Genomic DNA, 25,102 nt, shown 5'->3' on the forward strand with positions numbered 1-25,102 from the left:
CGAAAAAGTTGAGGCCCTTATCACCCATGATAAGGCTGAACTTTTGTCTGACGTCACAGCTTGCAGCGATGGACCTTCTATGAGTAAGACCGACCTTCCCGAGCTAAAGGTCCCCCTGAGGCGTTTGCTTCACCGCAATGGATGTCGAAAAGCGGTCGAAAAAGTTGAGGCCCTTATCACCCATGATAAGGCTAAACTTTTGTCTGACGTCACAGCTTGCAGCGATGTACCTTCTATGAGTGTAAGACCGACCTCCCCGAGCTAAAGGTCCCCCTGAGGCGTTTGCTTCACCGCAATGGATGTCGAAAAGCGGTCGAAAAAGTTGAGGCCCTTATCACCCATGATAAGGCTCAACTTTTGTCTGACGTCACAGTTTGCAGCGATGAGCCTACTGTTAATGTAAGACCGACCTCCCCGAGCTAAAGGTCCCCCTGAGGCGTTTGCTTCACCGCAATGGATGTCGAAAAGCGGTCGAAAAAGTTGAGGCCCTTATCACCCATGATAAGGCTCAACTTTTGTCTGACGTCACAGTTTGCAGCGATGAGCCTACTGTTAATGTAAGACCGACCTCCCCGGGCTAAAGGTCCCCCTGAGGCGTTTGCTTCACCGCAATGAATGTCGCAAAGCGGTTGAAATAGTTGAGGCCCTTATCACCCATGATAAGGCTCAACTTTTGTCTGACGTCACAGCTTGCAGCGATGAGCCTACTGTTAATGTAAGACCGACCTTCCCGAGCTAAAGGTCACCCTGAGGCGTTTGCTTCACCGCAATGGATGTCGAAAAGCGGTCGAAAAAGTTGAGGCCCTTATCACCCATGATAAGGCTCAACTTTTGTCTGACGTCACAGCTTGCAGCGATGAGCCTACTGTTAATGTAAGACCGACCTCCCCGAGCTAAAGGTCCCCCTGAGGCGTTTGCTTCACCGCAATGGATGTCGCAAAGCGGTCGAAAAAGTTGAGGCCCTTATCACCCATGATAAGGCTCAACTTTTGTCTGACGTCACAGCTTGCAGCGATGAGCCTACTGTTAATGTAAGACCGACCTCCCCGAGCTAAAGGTCCCCCTGAGGCGTTTGCTTCACCGCAATGGATGTCGCAAAGCGGTCGAAAAAGTTGAGGCCCTTATCACCCATGATAAGGCTCAACTTTTGTCTGACGTCACAGCTTGCAGCGATGAGCCTACTGTGAGTGTAAGACCGACCTCCCCTAGCTAAATGTCCCCCTGAGGCGTTTGCTTCACCTCAATAGGTGTCGAAAAGCGGTCGAAAAAGTTGAGGCCCTTATCACCCATGATAAGGCTCAACTTTTGTCTGACGTCGCAGCTTGCAGCGATGGACCTACTATGCGTATTCTTCGTTCCACAGCTGTCAGAAATGGCCCACGGTAAGCGTTGATGGGAAGCCAACTTCCTGTCGCGACTAGTGGAGAGGGTGTCGCCGTTGCAGGAAATGCGACACTCAGCCGTTCGGGCTGTGAATAGCGCGTTGCAGCAGCTCATACCGAACACAATGTTTGGTGTGACGTCAGACAAGAGTTGAAGCCTTATCATAGGTGATGAGGGCCTCAACTTTTTCGACTGCTTTTCGAGAACTATTGCGGTGAAGCAAACGCATCAGGGGAATCCTTAGCTCGAAAGCCTCCCATTGAAATACATGAGGACTAACCAAGCAGGCGCACCAAACCGGAAACACAAAGAAAGGAGGTATGGATAGGTTTGCTTGATTAAAGGAACTGTGCTCATTATCACATGGATTCGTTACACTGAGGACATTCAGGTAAGGTCTATCGTTTTACTGCGTATTTACGCTGTTTATATCATGAGAAACCAGCACACCTTGGACGTAGTTTCTGTTTTGCTGTACATAGAATTGAGCACTATGGGTTAAATTTTTAAAATGCCTAAACATTTCTACGTTGATTCAACACGAAAACTGCCTGTTCGTCCGTCTCTCTGTCACTTAGGAAAAATCGCTGTAAAGAAATAAAAATAAATGCGCTGTTGGGTTTTGAACCTACGACCACACGCACCGAAGGTGAGTGTCTTTCCCGCTGGGCTAAACAACAACGCTTGTAGTGCGCGAATGTATCTGCACCGTACGAACGCGTTGTAGCGGCGATAAAAAGAAAAGGGAAGGAGGTCACGTGATCTACCACGGAGAGGAGGTGTAACTGAAGAGGAAGTGAATAAGAAATAAAACAAAATAAACTTCCTTTGGCGAGGCGGGGTTTGAACCGGGGCCCTCACGGTCCGAAGACAAGTATCATAACCATTGAGCTTTGCACCCACGCTTGCTCAACATAAATTTATGGGAAGCGTGCATATTGAATGTGTTGTACGAAGATCACGTGACCAGAGGAAAGGAGCCTCGTGAGAAGGATAAGGGAAAGGAGATCAGGTGATCGACCGCGGAGAGGAGGTGTGACTGAAGGGGGTACCAGAGCTGCGGCCACGGTGGACGTCATGCGCAGCAGCAGCGCTCACAACGCTGCTTGCGTTCCAGCGTAGCCGTGATAGTAATAGCGTTCTGGGGGAGAGGGCGGGTGGATTCGGCCACGGCCGCACTGGAACGCTGCCGTAGCGTTCCAGCGCGGCCGTGCATGCGCATATTGTCGCGCGGGACCCACATGGCTTAATCCTGAAGAACAAAAGGAAAAAAAGCAAGGAAATTCTTAGTGACCAATTTGCTGAAACTTAGAAGCACAATGTAATGCCTGACGAAAGGGGTGGCACCTTCACTGTCCGACGGCTGTCACTATAGTGTACTAGCAATTCCAGTAGACTATAGCTGTCACGGCGTAGAACTGGCTCGGAATTTCTTTTTTTTTTTTGCTTTACAGTTGAATAAGCGCGATAAAATTCAAACCTTTATGTCCATGTCGCATCTTCTTCCTGCGATTTTCTTGAAATCCGCTTCTGTAGAACTGCTTTGTGCTATGCGTGTTCACGTAAGGAGTCAGAAAGACGGAGACTCAAGTGCGTAGTTGTAGCTGCTTTTTTATTGTAAAATCGCGTTTCATGGCTTTAACGCTGTGACTGAAGCATTCACACGTCTAGTTGTACAAACCGTTATTTATTTTTACTTATGTACACTAACAAGTGGCGGCGCTATTGCAATGCGATGTCAACGACTCTGCCATCGGCTGCCAATACATCGAAACGAATCTTGGCTGTTCTTTGCACGCACCTATGTAAGTATAAGCTCTAAGAAACAACAACAAAAACAGCAATAGAAATTCACACGTTATACTAGAATCAGGTTATTTAGCGTGATGACAGTCATCCTTCGCGATATTCATACACGGGAACGAAGTAACTGTTGTCAATGGCACTTCGGGTCTTTCCTTATCGGCCTCATGTGGAACCAAATGTTAATTAAAACCAATAGCTTAGCGAGTGAAAAAAGGAACAAACTAATTCTTGGCACAACCCCTTTTGTCCTTGAGCAAATGGTTATGGAACAATGAAAGAGTGGCGTCTCTTTAGGTTGCGTGAACGGCAACGTAATATATCGTAGGAAAGTGCAACCACAAATCACAAATATTTCTAGCTAATGCCTGCAATATATTTTCCTCTCCTTTCTATATATGTATACATATGTATATATAGGCACTGCTGAATTTTTTTTTTATTACGAATCAGTTCATCTTTAAATGCGAAGCTAGTGCTTTTTAGATAAACTTTGTAATCCTTGTGAAGCAATTTTTTGTTGTTGTTTAAACAAGCGCTTTAATAAACAACACACACAACGTTCATATGTTAACAGAGCTAAATAACTGATGCTTCTGTTAGTGGTAAGTCTTTCGATGGAAACCATTAGAGGCTGTACGCTGATCTTAACGGAGTGCAATTACTAGCTTTTAAAACACGTATACGTGCCTCCACTTTCTATAAATTTGAGGCGCTTCAATAGGTTGTAATTACAATAATCCACCTTTAGTGAAAACGCGTGGTCGTTTCGATTGTCGACTGTTCGAACGCCACGACATCGCTAAGCGTCACTGATACCACTCTATAGCGAAACGGCGATGTATGTAAAGCACCCTTTTCGACTTAGTTCCAAAACCTATTCTATAACTAAATGCAGGAAAAAAGCTAACACAACTATCACGTCCTGGGTTCGAAGTCGTCTTCACTAGCCAACATGCATCCATGCCTACAAACCATAACTTGTTAAGAGATGTTCAAACAACCCGTCGCTTCTCGGTGACCAGTTACAGCAAGACTGCTATAGTTTCTAACAAGCTAACCTTTACGAACAAAGCTCGTGCCATCGTGGTTCCATTCGATTCCATGCTTTCCTAGGCGAGCTCGCGTGAGGAAGTCCCGTATAAGGATTTTAGATGCAATAAGTATGGTAACCAAGGCGAAATCGCGCGGTGGCCCTCCTCATCGCCAAGCCCACGTGAAGCGGGACTCAAAGACGTTTCGGCTCCGTCATCTGGTGAACACCCGGGGCGTCGAGGACAACATCGCGGAAGAAGCGACGGCTTCATCGGCTGTCCCAATTTCTGACTTCGATCACACTCGGACCGGGCTTGGAGCCGGTCGAATCCGCCGTGGCCGACCTGTGGTGGTAGGACCGGCTGTAAGAGCTCGTAGACTGCTGCCTCTTGACCTCGACTGGACTCTGGAGGGGCGTGAACTGCCGGAGGGTTCGCTACGGGCGACGGGCTCCGGTAGCGGCGGTTGAGCGACGCGTAAGGCGACGGAGGAGGCAGGAGGTGACTCGTCGATGTTGGCCTCGGCGACTCGGGAGGGGACGGCGACGTAGAGCGGCCGTTGGTGATCTTTATGAGCCTCGGCGGTGGGCTCGCCGGCGGAGTTGCCGGGAAGTAGCGCTGCCGGTCGATGAAGCTTGGCTTCTTGGGCGAAGACGTCGGCGCCGTCGTGGCGTACGATCCGGGTCGTGAGGTCTTCGACGGAGTAGTAACGCTCGCGTGGGTCCGACCTGAACCGCCGGGGAGGCTGCACGTAGCGGTCCTTCTCGATGGTGAAGTAGCCGTCCTTGTGGCGGCTGTTGTGGTAGCTGGTGTCCGTCTTGTCGCCGAAGTAGAAGGTCTTGGAAGGCCTCGACGCCGTAGATATGTTGGACTCGGGGCTGCGGTTTCGGTCGCCGCTTCGACGGTGGTGTTCGGTCTCCTCGCTTCGGATGTCGGTGGTGGGAGGAGGAAGAGTGGTGGTGATGGTGTCGGTGGTGGTGGTGATGATGGCGGGGCAAGCTTTGAGTTTCCCGCACGCTGTGCACGACGTAGCGCGAGCTGGGAGGAGTGTAAGGCTCGTCATCCAGGTCTGCCTGTACCCCGCGGCTGGTCTTGGACGCCTGGTCCACGCGCGTTGCGCGGCGACTGGTTGAACCTCGCTGGAAGACTGTACGTGTAGGTGGGCGTTTGAGCAACTGGCTTCTCGGGCGTCCTCGTCGACTGCGACCTCTGTACGGGTCGTGATTCGGGCGACCTCGGCCTTTCTGGAGGTGGTTGTTTCTTGACGTCTCTGTCGTATTCACTCGTGACTCGCCGGCTTTCGTTGAGCCTTCTGTCCTCCCTGGTGAAGACGCTGTTCCCGACGATGGTCGATTTCTCAACGGGTCTGTAACTGCTCTCGAGATCCCGGTACGAGCGGTCCTCCTTGGTGTACCGCGTTGGTGACTCGTCCAGGTGACGCGTCACGTCGTGGTATATGGACGGGCTGGATTTCCAATTCGAGCGCGGGCTTGAGCGAGACTGTCTCGAGTCGTCGACCTTTTCTTCGCGGCGATAGGAAGTGGTCTTCTGTTGCGACTTGGTGCTCCTGAGTGTCGAGTCGAGCGGGGTAGGCGACGGGGTGGTAGACTTGAAGTACGGCGTCGTGTAGATGAGGTTGGGTGACTCCCTGGGTGGCTTGGTCGGAGGCGTTGGCGTCCTCTTGGTGTCGGTCATCTTTACGTTGATTACGTTACCGCCGTGCTTGCTTTTCACGACATCGTCGTCCGAAGTCTCCGAGCCGAAGTGGTTGTCCAGCCAGCGATTCGTCTCGCTGTTTCGTATCTCCTCCTCCTCTTCAAGGCTCAACGCCCGCCGCGTGACCGGGTCATGTCGTTCGGGAGACGTCGCCTGGAGGTACAGGAGGTCTTTCTGTTTGCGCATTCGGTCGGGAACCTTGATCTCCGCTCCGTCGTGCAGGTATTCGAAGTTTCGTTTTGTCTCTCTCTCGACGGCTGGAAGGTCTTTTCCTTCTGCCTCGTCTTCTGGGACCTGTAAGAAGCAAAAAATCACTTGTCATAAATGCGCAAAAAGCTATAAAACGCAAAGACGTATTACAACTGCTAACATGTGAAGGGACCTTTGAACGTGCTTGAGCGGCATGGATGGGTGTTGCTAGAGGTCATGCTGCGTAGCGTATTAAGAGAAAACGCGAGACGACATGCTCGTTCTCCTGCCTGCAGTGTGTGGTTATCTCTGTATCACTGCTTGCTCAGTTTTCAGCCTGTCACCAATATAAACGTTCAGGAGACGCAGAAAACCGCGGTCTAAACACTACACTTAGAAACAGAACACGTAATAAACTTTCCTTACTAGAGCTAGCAGAAATGCGGGAAAGTAATCACAATCTTGACATTTCAAAGCCCTAAATTTACTGCTTAAGGTTTTCTATTGGACTCATAGTGCCAGGAACATTCGTGCCAACACGCGCAAATTCGAATACAAAACAAATGCTTTTGCTGCTTCAAACCGAACTATTCGGTTCAATAATTTCATGTTTGATTCACTCAAATATTCAATTAGGGTAGAGTGTAAGTACAGTTATTTCAGCCTGCGTGCTTCCACAGAAAAGAGCAAATGCTTACAGTATAACACTGGTCGCCGAAAAGCCGGTTCTACGCGAATCTGCAGGAACTATGGTGGCCTTCTAGTTTGTGCTCCGTTATTAGCTGCTTGGTTTAAAGGACTTCCAAATATCTTTGGCACAATTACAAAGAAGCCTTTTTGTAACCTAACCTTTTCTCTTCGCGCTAGTTTCGTACACTTAGTATAGAAAATTATTTGTCTTGTTAACTGACACGTCGTTTTCTTTTGACTTGCGTCATTCAAAACCTCTACTCACACGAGACAGGTTTATCAGATGGACCACTCGTCATCCACCTCTTTGCAAAGGAAGCTAGGACCAGTCACAGTGCCGATGATTATGATCTCTATACTGTATATGTCACATTCTCAGAACGCTGTATTCGATAAGAAATTTGCTGTGTTGTGCGCGGTACACGTACTTCGTCGTCGTCCTTCTCCTCGTGGTGATGTGTCCTGGTGGTCTGCTTGGTGACCTCTCCATTGCGTTCCTCGGAGATCTCTTTCACTTCGTCCTTGTCGGTGACCTTGCGAGAGCGGCTGCTGTAGTGCGTCAGCTTGCCCGGGAACCGGTCCGGCCGGATGCCCACCAATGGCGACTCGTCCGGCACCATCACGGCCAGTCGGTGGATCTCCTCCTGCAAAAACGACCACCATGCAGGACGGTCACTTCATGAGCGACGCAACCACCGAAAGTTCAGTCGCAGCGTTACTGCATTGAGCTGGGGCATGTGTTCGCGCCCACACATTTGAAAATAATAATAATTACACCATCTCCCACTAAAGGGGACCATGAGGCGATGCGAAGCCGGAGCACTTGCACGATCGCGTTCCGTTGGCGTTCGTTGGGCATGCTACCGACCTCGCGTCGTGGAACGCGAAGAGAGACGCTACGCGCGTCGTATCTTCCATCTAGCCTGGCCGTTAATTCTCACAGGGCGAGCGGGGAACGCGGTCGACAGGCGGGCGAGAGGGGGGCGGCGTAGGAGAGGAGAGAGAAGGGGAGGGGACGCGCATGCGCTCGAGCTCATCGCGGCGTTGCGCATGAGAGGATTTCGGCATGTCTAGCCCGCGTTTCAGAGGAAGAGTGGAAAGGGGAGGGGAGACGGAAAGTGGAGAGGGAAAGTGGAGAGGGGTAGGGGAGAGGGTGAGTGGAGAGGAGGTGTGTGGAGAGGGTATGCGCATGCGCAGTAAGGGTGGTCACAGCCGCACACCACCACCACCACCACCGGATTGAGCTCCGCCTTAAGATACTTCGCATCTAATAATTATTGGGGTTTAACGTCCCAAAACCACGATATGATTATGACGGACGCCGTCGTGGAGTTTCGACCCCCTGGGATTCTTTAACGTGCACTAAATCTAAGTACATGGGCCTCAAGCATTTCCGCCTCCATCGAAAATGCGGCTGCCGCGAGAGTGCAAGGACGTTTTGGAAAAAGGTTCCGCCTTGATAACGCGTAGCTTTCTTGGGCTATTATACCGGGGATCTGTGACGCCATGCTTCGTGTTTCCGTAACGTGAAGCTCGCACCATCATCAGTACCACAAAACTCTATATTCGGCCGATATGGAGCTCGCTCCGCCACAATTACCTCTACAGGTGCGCAAGCTGAGTAATGTGTTCTCTATGTAGTAAAACAACAAGTTCAATGACTGCAGTGGTTCTTTGTCCGTTTAAAAGTTCAACTAGCCAATCATCGCGCGCCGAAGGCGGCACCTCCTAAAATGATTGGCTCGAAATACGGCCACAGCAAAGTGCCGTTAAGTATTTAAGTATCGTCGGAATCTGCCCACTCAAGTCGGCACACCATTCACGCCAAACTACTTGGGAATCCGCCTTTTTTCACAAGCCACGACACATGCGCCCTTCCCCTAGCGGGAAAGTTGCGAAACGCCTCTTAATCTCGGAGGCTTGAATCCTGGCGATACCAGTTGTCCTAGCCCGTGTCCTCAGCGACTGACACCGGCAACGCGCCGTTGCTACGGCTACCGTGACCACGGCCGTCCCATTCAGCGCGTTTCCAAGAGGAGAAATGTAACTTTGTCAACGCCTTAACACACGGCGAGGTGGCGACCTTAACCCAACCCTCGCTCGTAGCCTTGATCCAAATTAAATATATCTCTGCAACGCTCGCCTGCCGCGGCCAGGCTGTAACACCGCGCTCCCAGCTTACGCTCGCCCCGGCTGGGCTATAGAGAGGAGACACGACGCGCGTCACGTTTCCCACTTGTCCGAACATGGTGTAACTTTTTATTTTTTGGTGTTAAATCTGGGATGGCCACCTTAGTTAAATCCCTGCGTCCTTTGCACCGCTTTCTCTTGATTACGCTCTCCCCGTGAGAATGGAAGGGCCTGAGCAAAGGCGCGCTGCCGGAGCAACCCTACCGGAGCTAATCGCGGAGGTCACGGCCGGCCCTTACCAAAACGGCAGAGGGCAGCACAGAAAAATGTAAAAGGCAGATTGGCAGCCCCTGTTGTTTTTGGTCTACGCACGGAACGATCCACTGGAAACTATGACGTATAACAGTTCTATTGTAAAATGTTTGACGACTCAGGGTACGATATACTCTACTATAGGCACCATGTTTCGAGCGCCAGAACTCACAGCCTAGCGGATTAAGAAAGCAATATCGAGACGGGCCCGGGCAAAATGGAACATGATGCACGCGTCTCCCCCCTGCATGAGTAGGCGGACTGTGGCCGGGCTGAAGCGGGGACGCATGCACCTAGCGGCCAATGACAGCGAACTTGGGACGGGCCACTTCAAGCAACGCAGCTCCCTCTGGTCAGTGGACGATGCGATAAGCTGCCCCGGATTCAAACACAAAGTAGTATTTGGTGTTTAGAACAAATTGTGAACGCTTTAGAGTACCACATGACCCTTCTATGGAAGAGCCCTATACTGTTTAGAAAAAAATTATTTACACTACGTACATTATGCGTGACATTTCAGTGTTCAGGGATAAATTCACATTTTCACCATTGTACATCGCAAAAACTCACATTTTCGCATAGGGCGAACAGCAGAAGTCTGATCAACATAACAACAAACGCACATAGCTCACATTTGACACAATAGGGAATAGGGTAGGGAATAGGTAGGTGTACATGCTCTTCCGTCGCGTACATCAACTTGGTGGTAAATTCACCAGGACCTGAGATACCAAGGTTGCGAACACAGAACGAAAGGGCGAGGAGACAAGCACATCGACTCCGACCCGACGGTGCGGCCTAGCACCATGTCGGCCGAAAAATAAGTGGGACCCGTTCATGCTCAACGCCGACAAAAGGGCATGACCAATGGCGCAGAAACTCGCGCTCCCCCGAGAAGAAAAGCTCCTCAGAGAGGAACGCGAGGATCTCACGCCTCATGCGCCCCAATATCGGCCATAAAGCACATCGACGGCAATTCCCAGCGACGGCTTCGCAGCGGTTGCGCCAAAGGCTGAATAGGCCGGCAGCTAATAAGAGTGCCGCGAAGCGCCCTCGTGGGAACCGGCCACGGGCACGAACCCTCGGACACCCTGTCCACGAAAACCAGCATGAACCGCACGCCAAAAAAATGCCCCCACCTCCACGAAGGGAATCGTGAGGAAATGCGAATGCATTTCTTGCGCCGAGAGTACACGGCATAGTAATTTTAATGGCGTAAAGCTGGACACATCGACGCGCTCAAGTGTCTCCCTTTTGGGCGCCTCTTTCAACGAACGCTTCCTACATGCGTTCGTAATCACCTCAGAGACGTTGCCACCGCCTTCAATGCAGCACAAACGCGTTTAGAACGCGCTGTTTTCAGGCTGTGCCAAGGCAGCACAAACGCTACAAACGCGTTTCAAACTGCATTGAGGCGGTGGCGCAGGGAGGAGAGAGAGCGAACGGCGAGCGAAGGAGCGGCGAAGCACTGCACCTACCCTCTCCACACACGCGGGAGCTCCGCCGCTCCGCCGAGCCAACACCCTCTAGAAATGTTGTTGGCCGAGCCAATGCCACGTAGAAAAAAAAAATCACAGCATATCCACGGAGTGAATGATGATGAGTGGGCGAAGCTGCGGAGGTTCATCGGTAAACCGTGAATCTTCCGTGAATTCTGACCAGTACATCATCACCGACGTGAGATCGGGCGCGTTTATACTAAAGGTTCGATGAGAGTTATGACGACTTGCAGCTCACTTTAATTTTACATGTACGCTGTGAATATTCATTGTTTAGAAAACCATTGCTTTAGAAAACATCTGGCGTCTTTTCGTTTTGCTTTAGAAACATCTGGCGTCTTTTCGTTTTGCTTTTAGAAAACATCTGGCGTCTTTCGTTGGTTTATTTCATCAATCAACGGTGTTTTGAACAAAATTTTTATTGTTTATTCACGCACAGGAGAAATCTCACCAGGCACTACCTTGGAGGTAAACAATGGCTGCTAATGGGAATGAGAGACAGAAGAAGTCGGCTTTTAGCTAACACTTACACTTCTACTTCTACTAACGTTTCCTACTGGAACATGCCAATGTCTGTTAATGGGGAATGAGAGACAGAAGAATTCGGCTTTTAGTTAACGCGCACGCTGCGAATTTTTTTATTGTTCAACAACGCACAGAACAAATCTCCCACCGGCACCACCTTGGAGGTCAAGATCTGGTACTAGCGTTAAGACTGGTTACGCACTACGACGGGGACGAACGGGTGCCGCGTTAAGGAGCTTCGCCCCTAAAAATTTGCGCTGGCCGAGCTCCCACGATGCGAGCGCCCTCACACGCCAGAGCGCGCTCCTCCTCTCCACTCACTCTCCGCTACTCCGCCCGCACCACATAGGCGCTGCGCCGTGCTCCCGACCGGGCTGCAGAAATTAGGCGCCTTTTCCTCTTCAAACCACTACCACTACCACCACCACCACATGCTCCGGTTGCTAGAGGCGAGGATAAGCGCACGCGCCCGCAGCTGTTGCTATGGGAGAGGGAGTGAGAGCGGAGAGGCGCGCGGACAATGCCGGATGCCTTACATAGCCCGACTAAGAAATGCATTCGCATTTAAAAGTCGGGCGACCACGCATCCGATCGTCGCATGTCGCTTAGTTTCAACCATGACGCAGTTGGGGCAAGTGGAGGTGCGTACCACCTGCCATCGTTGCAGGTGGTAAACCTGGCAATCCTGTATAGTATCTCCATGGTGGGGGACCATTGCAAAGGCAACGTGATGTTAGTACGAGGTTGACGATATTCTACACAATGGCAAAAAGGTGGCTACTGCTTAATTGGCTTAGAGGCTCTCTACACGGCACTTTACACGGCCGAGTTGCATTATCAAGGCAAAGCGGGTAGCTTTTGTGTGAATAAACGAAAATATTGCGCGACATTGCTCTGATTTTTCAATGTTCTTGTTTGAATTCAGCAGACACATCGAACCTCTAGTTGTACGTTTAATAGATGGCAGTTCACATTAAAAAGCAAACAAAGATTAATACGTAACATTGCATTCGTTCAATCCCAGCGCAGTGATCTATATAGTTGTCTATCAATTTTTAATGCCCAATGCCGGTGTCACGCGGGCACTGTTGATCGCGATCAGGGCCGATCCGGATCGGATTTCTTGATCGCGATAAACAATCGTCGATGCTGCACGGTCCGGACTACTCTGGATCGGCTGTAGCGCAGACATCAGCTAAATCAGGGGTCTCAAACACGCGGCCCGCGGACGTTTCACAAGGAGAAAAATGTTTGTGACATCTCCAAATGGTGCTCGCGTTGTTTACTCGCTCGTTGCGATTAATAACGCTTTGTTCGCGTAAGCTACAGAGGCGGGACTAAGTCGCAAGCATCTTTTAACAACGAAGTCGTTATAACCGGCCGTAAAATGTCCATGGTCACCAAAAAAACTATCATCATGAACGGTTATGTGCCACAGAAATTGGGCAAATCCCACTACTCACCACTCGTCCAATAAAAATGAAAAAGGCAACAGTTAGCCTAGAAATGACAGCGAAGCGACGGCGGCGAGCCACAGGAAGACAAAAAGACAGAAAAATAGACAGAGAGAGACAGAGACTAGGGTAGGATCTGGTTTGAAGCATGCGGAGGGTAGATGCTTGTGCTCTAGAGAGATTCACATGAGGAAGGGGGAAGAACCTCCTGCCCAGCTGGTAATGTTTTGTGACCTCGTTGAAAGTTAGGAGAACGTCCCCAAATACCGCTTGGTTGGAGTCCGAAGATCCCCCAGGCTGCCCAGCGCGGTGAGTAAGTTCGCGCGCTCGGGCGTGGGCGATCTCGTTTAGGTTGGCCGTGGAGGCCAGATGTGATGTGAGGTGAGCCGGAAACCAAATGATGGTGTGAGGAGAAATATCCCCATGACCTAAAATGCTAATTACTTCCGCTGATACCGATCCGGACGCAAAGGCTGTGACCCCCGCTCGTGAGTAGAGAAACAAGGAAGGCCATCCAGCTGCGCTCTTCCTTCAGGCTTGGCACCACGAAGCTGCCATAATTTGTTTCGCGAGGCACCCCATGCGGTCACTTTGCGTTAAAGCGTAACCGCGGAATAAAATCTCCACATTTCACAATCGGCGTCCGGATGAGAATCATTCAGTTTCGATGTTTTCTCGAATTCTGACGCCAAGTTCTCTTTAGAAAAGACCCATATATGAGATATGGTAAATACGTTTTTTTTTTTTTCAATAGGCAGCGTTAGGTGACGTTTTAAATAGGCCGCAGTGAATAAGCCTCCATATTCTCCTGCACTTCTGTCTTGCTTGGATTTCTTTGCTTACTAGTATTACTAATCTTTACCGCTTCCATTCGGCGCTCTTTGGCAAGAAGAAGCCCTTGAGCCAATCAACTTGTGCAAGCGCTTGTGCCTGTCGTGTTTACTTGTCCTTTGTGTAAGAAGTTCCGCGCTTTAAAGCTTGTAACTATGGATCACCAACTAGCCCGAAACAACGCCCTGCTCAACTAGACATATTATTGCCACTTACCATTCAAGGAGGTTTAAAAAAAAATTGCGTGCTGCCACGCCACTCTGCGAAGAACTCTGGCCTTGACAGTTTAAATAAATAAATAAATAAATAAATAAATAAATAAATAAATAAATAAATAAATAAATAAATAAATAAATAAACAACGTTACAGCGAACGAGCATGGTGATAAACGAGTGATCTTTCTTCGAAATTCGGTCCGCAGCTGTGGAGCAGTGGTTACGGTGCTTAGCTACTGACCCGAAGGTCGAAGGCTCGATCACGGCCGCGGCGGTCGCATTTCGATGGAGGCGAAATGATAGAGGTCCGTATACTGTGCAATGTCAGTGCACGTTAAAGAACAGCAGATGGTCGAAATTTTCGGAGCCTTCCACTACTACGTGCCTCATAATCGTAGCATGTAAAACTCGAGATATTATTATTATTATTATTATTATTATTATTATTATTATTATTATTATTATTATTATTATTATTATTACTATTATTATTATTATTATTATTATTATATATTATTATTATTATTATTATTATTATTCCAAATTTGTGCCATAACAGAGAATCGGTAAGCGCAGAAACATTTATCTGAGGTTTTCAGTGAGTTATGCCCATCTTTTTACAGTTTTCGAAGGCAGCAGCTGCAAATAATACTGCTCTTCGCAGTGACAGGGCAGTGAGCGTAGTGAATATGAGAAAAAAAAGAAAAAAAGAAGCAAACGGTGGTTAGAGTATATACGCACCGGTCCTCGCAGTTCCTTGAAGTTTTCGTCGTGCATCTTCATGTTCTCCTCCTTGGTCTCCTTGGTGACCTGGTGCGACTCGGTCTTCTCGCACACCACGCGCTCGGAACCCGGAACCGGCACGTAGCCGTCGGGGACGTCCTCGTCACCCGTCTTCTTGTGCTGCGTAACGAGGACGGCACTTTGAACCGGAGCTTAAAATTGCCAGTCCAACAAGGTGGCTGCTTGGTACAACGTATACTCGACAAGGCAAACCTTTTTTAGTGCGCAGAATGTTTGAAGAGAGGACAGAGCGCCCAAGAGTGCTCTCGGTCCTGTGTTGTCCTCTCTTGTCTTCAAGCATTCTGTGTCATAAAAAAATCCCACCATCTCCCGCTAAAGGGGACCATGAGGCGATGCGAAGCAGCGTTTCGGCGTGTCGAGCTCGCGTTTCAGAGGGGGAGTGGAGAGGGGGAGTAGGAGTGGAGAGAGAGAGAGGGAAGAGGGGGAAAGGGGGAGAGGAGAGGGGAGAGGGCTTGCGCATGCGCAGCAGGGTGTCGGAACGGAACGAAAACCAAAACGAAAAACGAAAAAAAACGATATTTTTGACCGGAACGAACACGTAACCGAAACGTTATCTATTATTTTGTTCCGGAGTGAAACCGAAATTTCTTCAATCGTTTTTCAGTTCAAGAGAAAACATGGCAATCCGGAACAACTGAGGTCATGCAACGTGAGCAATTATGCATATCTCAGGGTACAGTATTCGCGCGTACCTCAGGCAAGAATTCCAAAGCAATGTCCAAATTGTGCGAAAAACGAGAACAGTGGCAACCAGAGATGTTTATATTAACGCAGGTGGACTTTTGCGCACCTGTCACGCAGGCCAGCGTGGAGAGGGCGTGGGGAGAGGGCGTGGGTCGGCGCAGAAGTTTGTTACAGCGAAAGCTGCTATGAGATCGCAACAGCCGATTTTGGCGCCATAGTTGCCCGCCGCCGCCGGTGTCCGTAACCGCTATCGCGCGAAATAAGAAAAATTTAAATGAGAAACAAATTTCTAGGATCGGATAGGATCATAACCCGCGCCCTCTGCCTGGCAGTCGAGTATTCCAGCACAGTGCCACGCTTGTGCTTGTAACTCCTTCGCAAAAATACTCTATACAGGCGTCATTTGTCGGGCAAGGAATCGTGTTAACATATGTAATATAGCGTAGAAGAAGAGTAAAATAACAACCTGGCGTCACACAATGCGAATTCCGCAACGTGTCTGTTGTTGTATGCTTCCAACCCGTTAGAAAGGTCTCAGCCATAATTCTTCATCGTCATCAGTCGCAGCACAAAGTGCACATAACGCCTTACAGATGTGTAGCGTGTACCACGATTCTCCGAAGAATGACGAAAAATGGCATTGTGGGTGCTTCGCTACTTAAGAAAAATTACGATGATTTATGGCGTAGTGGGTACCTTGCATATGTGCTTGTAATAGTTGCCCCAAGAGAGTCTACAACGGGCCATAGGTCGGCGAACTCGCTTGTGAGTCGACTCACTCAGACTCACTCGGACTCAGATGAGGCTGTGAGTCTGAGTTTGAGTGAGTCCGGATGAATAATATTTTGGTGAGTTTGAGTCGGAGTGAGTCCGGTTGAAGAAAATTTTAGTGAGTCTGAGTCCGAGTGAGTCCAGTTGAGGAAAATATTGGTGAGACTGAGTCCGAGTCTAAGCGCAAAATATACTTTTTTGAGTGAGTCCGAGTGAGCTCCACCTCTTGTTGCTGACTTATGGTCCTATCTACTCATCTTCATCTTTACTATAAGCCTTATATCGGCTTACGTTTATACTCAAGTCTATTCGCACATATCTCAGCAGACTAGCATTCATGCCCTACCTCAATATTCATTGATCAGAGGTGTGAGTTAGGGGAAGGGGTGCCATGACATCCCCCTGCCAACTCTCATGGGAAGTTCTTGATAAAAATATCTCGTGTGAGTCGCGTATTTCATAAAAATGTCCTTACTTGACCAATATATGATAATTGCGATATATAATTTATGATGACAACTCGTATTTGAAATGGCATATCGTAGAGCACTGATTATGTAAGATAATTGCGTTTAAGAGGATTGACACCATGATCGGAAAAGCTAATTTTATGCCAGCGGACTCATGAGTCCGACTCCCTTAGGCTCACTCAGACTCAGGTGAAGCCGTCAGTCTGAGTGAGTCCGTCTGAGTAATATGTTGGTGAGTTTGAGTCTGAGTGAGTCCGGCTTAGAAAAAAGTTAATGAGTCTGAGTCCGAGTGAGTCCGGTTGAGGAAAGTTTTGGTGAGTCTGAGTCCGAGTGAGCACTCAGAGCAAAATATATTTCTTGAGTGAGTCTGAGTGAGCTCCAGCTTTTTGCCGGCCTATGCAACGGGCTCTAGAAAGGCCATTCATCCAGCTTTTGCTGTGACTGTGCTGCGTGTTCCGCGCCGGCCTGGCGATTTTGTATCAGAACAGCAGTCTCACACATCATGGAGTACACTCAATGACGTGCTGCTTCTGAGATCATGCTCACTCCCTTGACGCAAAGCATTGAGCCCGTTAAAAAAAAATCGTAATTGACTTTTCAGAAAATAAATACTCTGACTTTGAAGGATATAGTGGTTTGTGCTAGTTGGTAGAAAATCGGTGGTACAGTTACTTCCGCTCCTCTGATGAACGTGGGAAGAACGTGTTTTACCCCTGTCCCACTTTCTTAAGAGGAGGGCAAGTACCAAGTCCAATGTTTTTTATGATTACCTTAACTTCAAATTTTTGCATAAAAAAAAAACGTTACGAACCGTTACGGAACTTTTTTTTTTTTCGTTCCGGAACAGAAACGGAACGAAACTTTTTGCGGTGGAACGAAACTAAAACCGAAACGAAAAACATTTCGTTCCGACACCCTGATGCGCAGTAAGGGTGGTCACGCCGCACACCATCGGTTTGAACTCCGCCATAAGAAGCTTCGCATCTAAAAATGTTTGCCTTGTCAAGTGTATTGTCAGTCCCTTCAGCTAACGGAAAGCCTACGCTCTCATGAGACTTTCGCTAAGTTACTTTTGACGATCCCAGCCGATTGCATTGTTACTTCCTGTTACTTGCCCTCTTTTGTTCGCCTAGGCATCATCACTCGTTCTACATTCGGAGACTTAATCACCTTAATGCGGAGGTTATGCAGCTTTTTGCACTAATTATCCCTTCTAATAACTTGGCATACGCTACTACACATTCAAGAGGTCATATATTGCGCATACTTTATATGACCTACGTTAAAAATTTACAATAATAATTTCTCACAAATACAATGTTACTTTTCATTCTTTAAGAAAAAAATATGTTAGGTAATAAAAAGCGAATATACAAACAAAAGCAAATAATCTACAAAATAGCAAAATAGAGCTTTCCCATTAAATCGCAATGGCACACACAAACTCAGCATTTGCGCATGTACACTTGTGTATACACGCATAAAGTATTTCTCATACATTAATATGTCTCCGAACAGTCGTTCTCCCAGACATTACGTTAGTAACGTTCAAGCTACTAAGATCTATATGACTGGCTAATTAAAAATGCTAACATGGCCGAATTCGACGCTATGCCACAAAGCGGCAATGACCCTAATACGTAGCAATCCAAAGAGCACTTTGCTGCTATCTTCAATAACGGCACGTGTGACGGGCATTTGGGCTCACCATATACTTTGAATTCCTATCATGATTAATGGAGACAAAACTAGACTCCCGATTATAGCATAACACTTCCATCTAATTTTTCTGCTAATTTATAGATTTGCCTGAGGTAAGTGCTTCATAGCTATTGTGTGACATGCATGTTTTGTTTTTGTGTTGCATTCAACCCTGGCCTTATTTGTTTTTTTGCCAGCTATGCCCATCTGTTCGATCTCTCTCCCATTCATAACTCACCGTTTTTGTTAGGTACCTTTTTCTCTTATACAGTCGGCAGGCGTTGAGCCTCTCCTGGTGACATGAAATTGCCTTAGAGATAGTTCTCTTTCTCTTCTCTGTGATTGTCCTTACGCCGCATACTTTAATAATAATATAATAATAATAATAATAATAATAATAATAATAATAATAATAATAATAATAATAATAATAATAATAATAATAATAATAATAATAATAATAATATATGCCATTATATTTTTTATTTATAAAGAACGAAGGTGCGGGTAGCTGTATGTCACCTGGGTGTCTTCCGACTCCTCGACCTTGTTGTCCTCGGTGGTTCTGGTGGTGATCTGGGGCCCCGTGTCGGCGATGACCTTGCCGTCTTCCAGGACGAGCTGACGCTGCACCCTCGTCTCGGTCTGCACAGCACAGCGACAAAAAAAATAAATAAAGAAATAAAACGTTCCTCCTCAGGCTATAGCCTCGGCAGCTCAGTAGCTGTGTATGAGGTTGCGCTAACACGAAGTCGCCGGGTTCGATTCCGACCTCGGTGACCGCATTCCAATCGGGAGAGAATGCGCAAACGATGTACCAAGCGTGGGTGTACGGTAAATAATTACTCTGATTTTTAACGATTTTTCATATGAAAACATATAGACGCAGACATACAAAGGACGAAAGTGGTAATGGTGAAGAAGCCGGCTGACAGCTGCCACCTAGAGAAGCACATCTGCCTGTAAACTCTTTAGGGAAGAAGAGAACAAAAATAGAAGGCGAAAATAGGAAGAAGAGAGGTAAGGAGGAAAGGAGAGGCGAGATGACCGGAAACATATAGGAAAAAATAAAGTTGGAACGCACGCACGCACGCACACGCACACACACACGCACACACACGCACACACACACACGCACACACACGCACACACACGCACACACACACACAACACACACACACACACACACACACACACACACACAATAAATAAAGTACAGGTGAAAGGCCAAGTCAGTTTCGGGAATGAAAAGTAAGCAGGGCCCGATCCGCTTCTTGCAAGACACTAGAATACGTGTCCCCATTCCTCACGAAGCGTAACGGTGCTACTAAAAGAACACAGGCTTGTTTTACAATACTTGACAACTGCCTCTTTCCATGCGGCTATGCTTCTAGACAAGACCAGGTAAAGAAGAAGACTCTACGACATGCAGTAATTAGCTTTGGGTTCGTGCACGTGCAAGGCCAGAATTTAATTATTCATTCACACTTTTGAATTTATTGCGAGTGACTTTCAGTCCTTTAGCTGGAAAATAACATTACTACGTTGTAGTTACGCTGCAGGATCAGAAACGCCGCCAAAAGTGCTATTTGACCAAAGGCCTGTTAGATAATGTTAGGCTTCTTTGTCTTCGCAGTTGGATGTGTGATTGCGTCTCAATAAGTTTGATGCACTTGATCAGCCCACTCACGCAACGTATCCTTGACGCGATTTTAACAGCGACTATCATTTTGTAGTGTGCTTTCATTTTTCTTGAAAGTTTGTGCACGTAGACCATCAACCTTTAGAATGCACAATCGTAAATTCGGAGATTCGATTAATTGAAAAAAAGTTTTCATAGTGTTAACTTGGGCTAGTCGATTGAGGTGCGACATACTAAACAAACATCACGGCCATGTCCCGTGTTGCCTGTTGTATAGCCATGTCCTGCTGTTTGCGCTGCTTGTTCGGTACGTCGATTTATCGGCATAACTGTCTTAACCCACGAGCAGTCTTACTCAAGGAAACTTGTAAAATAATTTATGCAAAGACAAAATAAAGAACAAGTTAGAATTCTTGCATTGTATGTTCTTTAATATATGATCTCACTCAGCAAAACATTAAATTATGGAGTTTATTACGTGTGAAAATCACGACATGACTACACAGAGGCACGCCGAATACCGGAGAGTCCGAACAATTTTAACTAACAGTGTTTCCCTGCGTCTCTCATAATCATATGGTGGTTTTGGGACGTTAAACCCCAGATATTATTATTAACAGTGTTTCCCTAACGAACACCTAAGTCTAAATACACGAGTATTTCATCATTTCGCCAGTTTCTAAGCGCGGTCAATGCATCCTCCGTGGATCGAACCCGTGGCCTCGAGCTCAGTGGTACAATGAAATAGCCGCTGCTCCAGCGGCGGCCGGGTAATCTAAGTCGTTACTGGGCAAATTTGAGCCCTCCCGGAAAGGGCAACAGCGCTCCAACATCGGCGAACATGGGCGTCGGTCGTCAATCCTTATCTCACGCGCAACTCGGTCCGCTACATACGTATACTATAGTGTACGCGTCACTGCGCTACGTTCCAAGGCCATTTCCTGATGTTCACGCATAGATTAGATAAGTACGACGTTGTTGGTCTCCCACCCGCAATCCGACTAAACAGCCTTTCTTAGCATAATAATAGTATATGGGGTTCAACGTCCCAAAACCACGATATGATTATGAGAGACGCTGTAGTGGAGGGCTCCGGAAATTTGGACCACCTGGGCTTCTTTAACGTGCACCTAAATTTAAGTACACGGGCCTCAAACATTTTCGCCTCCATCGAAAATGCAGCCCCCGCGGCCGGGATTCGATCCCGCGACCTTCGAGTCAGCAGTCGAGCGCCATAACCACTAGACCACCATGGCGGGGCCCTTTCTTAGCATCGAACTCTCAACAATGTTTGGGAAGTTTCGGGGGCAAAGAGCACGTCATATATGCGAAAGCAATAATCCAAATAGTGCGCCCCTTCCATTCTACGTTTTCTTCACTATATGGCAAATATGCTTCCCCACACAACAAGTTTGTACTGCAGCAAACCAACTTTAGAGAACCAGTTCATACGGGACGCGCATACGAGATTTGCTAATACGGGAACAGTGACAGTTCCGTAGAAGGCTTATCGACGAAAAGGAAATATCGCGATAAATATAGTCAACCACTACCTGAGCAAATAAAAAATTTAAAAACAAAAAGAATCCACGCTGAATCATCTTTGTGAGGTATCTAAGCAATGCGTAAACGTAGATTTTCTATTAATGTAGACTGTATCCTTCCGTAGAATGTTGTTTTCGGGAGGCATCGGCATGACGTCTTTTATCTCCTCTCAAGCGTTCATCATACTCCAGAGCGGCCCCACGGAAAGCACGTCCCGCGACCACCGAAACGTGAATTTGGCATTAACTTTTCGCGAAGTCAAATTTTCACGATGTATACAATGCTCCATGTCGGTTTGCATGTTTTCTACCACACTATTTCGCGTGTGTGGCTTATCCACACCTATTCTTAACCGGTTCACGTCGCCTGCCCATATTTCTTAGTTTGCATACTGAAAGCAATTGTCTGCCAGAAACTGTCTGCGTAAGCATGACCAGCTTTGTGCTTTTCTAAGATTACCGTGTCTGCGTTTATGAAAAAAAAAAAAACTAAACAATCAATACTGTTTTGCTAGCCGCAAGAACACCCTTTCATTTAGGGATTTTTCTAAGAGTATAGGCGGGAAAAACACCCTTTATATAAACCCTCACAGCGTGCCGTGTTTCGTGGCAACCGACAAGGTGACGTGCTTTTGACCTTTGCCTGGTTGCGAATGAGTTTCGCATACACATGGATGGATGGATGGAAGAACTTTATTGTTTGTCCGGCAGATTAATGGCCCGGGCTCAGGTCTCCCATGTCGGGACGCATACACAGCCCACGAAAAGTTTTCACATCAGAACGAAACACCGAACCCGTGATTCTTAAGTTGGCCCTGTGTGGGTTCTTTAAAATAGTTTTTCGCTCGGGTGTAACGTCGATTTCCGCAGTCAAATACGCACAAAACGCTCAAGTGCCCTGATAGTACAACCGTTGAGCGAATTTCAATAATATAGGCGGTAATAAAGAGAGAACTACGGGGCTTAAAATTAAAACTCCCAGAGAAAAGCACCCAAGCGCTAACCGATCTAGAACAACGTATTGTCTGACCAGTTTTGCTGTCTTCCGATCTTTTAACGTTACACCTATCGTTTTCCGTTTCATTACACGCTGAGGAGTCCCCAACTTTTTTTCGAGTTTTCTTAGCAAACCAATATTTTTTTTTTTTTCAACACGACAATCTCGTTCTACCAAAGTCGGCTATTTGATTTCCATGTTTATCACTACTGAATTTTTGACAAGAGGGACAACACGCGTGTAGCCACGCATGAGTGCATTGTTGTTTTACAGTAATCCGAAAAGCATGAGCAAAATTTAAGTAGATTTCCTAAGAAGCTTCTCCAAGTTTTACAAAGGAGTTAGGTCGTTGTCCTCAAGAAAGTCTATTATGGTCATGGTTCTTGAGTATCGACATTCGTATACTCTCAGAGAGATAACAACTTTAAATGATACTTCCAGAGATGTTAGCCTGGTTTATCGCCTGGCTTGCTATTCCATGTGTCCGGTGATGACTATGATATATACAATGATCACATGTGCACACAAATAATACGTACAGTCACAGACACACATAATTATATACACAAGAGTCGTTCATAAATTTTCATTCAGTCGAGTGGTCCTCAGAAACACCAACAGCGCTTTCATTACAGTAATAGACAATTAATATTAACAAAAATTAATAGAAAATAGACAATCAATATTGTGCGTAACAAAGAAAAAAAACGAGCCCTTAAAATTCCCCTGCTTTCGTTCCACAGTGCTTTTGTGTTTCACACATGTCCTCACATATGCTCGAAGATGGGCGATACCCCAATCTCGAAGGCCATAGATTACTTTGTTGTTCATTTTTATTTCCCGTAGGCGACGTTACAAGTAAAACAAAAAGAAAAAAAAAACGTGACCTCTCCAGTGCACCGTTTCTCATTTCTCACACAACAAAACCGCAAGTGAGGCATGAGTGCTCTCGTCGGGAATGTTCTCATCTTCGCCTCTTACCTGGCGGGTCTTGTGGTTGACGACTTTCTTGGACGTGGTCCATTCCTCTGAAAAGTACGACATCGAGAAATAAGGCGTCGAGTCGAGACAGAGCAGCCGCGGCGCCAGCAGGCGAGCAAATAAAAAACCGCGTTGCGCGACAACACTGTATGGGCAGAGACGCGAGCGTACCCGTCCGCGCATCCTGCCATAACGCGCTCTGAAAGCCACGCATGGCCGAATCGCACCGCCGCCGCCGTCGGCAGGGCCCATTGTGTTGTTCTCGCAACAAGGAGGTGACACACGCGCGGGGGACCTTGCCGTCGCGACGACGACGCCAACCAACGCGCGCCCACCGCCTCTCCGCGACGATTCATGAATGTTCCTTTGACCGCTGTTTGTATACTGCAGTGCAGTCTCGCGTTCAATGCTCCTACAACACAGATATATGCGTGGTAACTTGCCACAAAGTGTCGGACAGACAAAAAAAAAAAAAATGCGGAGAAGACTAGCGTGACCACTCTGTTTGCTATCATGAGTGTGCTTGTGTAGGTGCTTAGTAGCGGTTTTACAGGCGTACTATGTTTATTTGTAGTAAAGTGTGTGTATTTGCGTGCGTGCGTGTGCGTGTGTGTGTGTGCGCGCGTGTGTGTGGTGTGTGCGTGTGCATGCGTGCGTGTGTTTGCTATTAACCAAGACAAATGTACTATGTACGTGAACGTTAATTAATTAGGTGTCCATGTCTACTGTGCAATGCGAACACCCGTGTATATGCACACACATGAATGCATTGTTGTTATACTGTAATCGTAGAAGCAAACTCAAAAAATAAGTACAGCGGCCAAGAATCGCCGAGTGAAAGAAAATTAATCAAGTTGCTGTTCCTAACAGAATATTTGACGGCAACGAGTTTTTGGGTATCGACAATAGAGCGTGTAGATAGGCTGCCACTTATGACCCCGACAGCAGCTATTAAGAAAACACGAAATTTTATAGAATCCCTGCCGTCATCACCGTCAAAATTTAATAAGGGGCGGAAAACGGACAGCAAAACGCTAAATTTTTGTACCTGCTGCTCGCCAGCGCTTGCTTTTTTTCTTGAAGCCTTCGGCAGCGTTTTTACTAGACTGTGACATTATTTGGACTAACATTTACAAGCTCTGGGTCAAAAATATGCTGTAGCAGAGTGCACTCTATTTACTTTGACCCTCTGCTGTTCTTTAACGAGCAAATAGTTATGAAAGTACAGACGAGGGTTCTTGTATTTAGCCTCCATCGAAATGCGGCCGGTGTGTACAGGAATCAAACCCGCGACCTTCTTAGTCTGAATACAACATCGTTCCAAGCCCCTTGCAACCACAAACTGTTGCGAGGTGTGATGAAGGCAGTTATTTCTGGTGGGATTCAAATCGTCTCGAGTCTCAAATCGTCTGCGACCTACCCTAGCAAGGCAATTTGCATGGCCAAGTTGAGTGACCGCTTTAGTACACAAAGCGGGTAGATTTTTTTTTGTGCGTGTGAATAAGTGAAAGTGCCGCGCGACATTTTTCTGATTCGTTGGTGTACTTTAATCCTGTAGTAACATTAAAAGCCCGGTTGAATATTCATGAGGCGGCAGCCAACATATAAAAAACGAGAACATTAAAAGTACAACACTGTCTTCAGTCAACCTAAATAAAATAATTTAACAGTGTGCTATTTTAAACTAACACCGGAACCATTTCGTGTTACATTGTGTTACGCTTAG

At 47.3% G+C, this 25,102-nt stretch overlaps 1 protein-coding gene across 1 annotated transcript in view; it reads right to left on the bottom strand.

The window, feature by feature from the left end:
- Positions 1 to 2,978: 2,978 nt before the first annotated feature.
- Positions 2,979 to 25,102, bottom strand: part of LOC119390206 (uncharacterized) — a 115,168-nt gene continuing 93,044 nt past the window's right edge. Inside the window, 6 exon segments of the mRNA XM_049414692.1 lie at positions 2,979 to 5,279; positions 5,282 to 6,230; positions 7,244 to 7,459; positions 14,524 to 14,685; positions 18,735 to 18,857; positions 23,377 to 23,423. Of these exon segments, the coding sequence (XP_049270649.1) occupies positions 4,519 to 5,279; positions 5,282 to 6,230; positions 7,244 to 7,459; positions 14,524 to 14,685; positions 18,735 to 18,857; positions 23,377 to 23,423 (2,258 nt within the window). The 3' untranslated portion in view covers positions 2,979 to 4,518.

The sequence above is a fragment of the Rhipicephalus sanguineus genome, chromosome 4, assembly GCF_013339695.2.
Source record: "Rhipicephalus sanguineus isolate Rsan-2018 chromosome 4, BIME_Rsan_1.4, whole genome shotgun sequence".
NCBI lineage: Eukaryota > Metazoa > Arthropoda > Arachnida > Ixodida > Ixodidae > Rhipicephalus > Rhipicephalus sanguineus.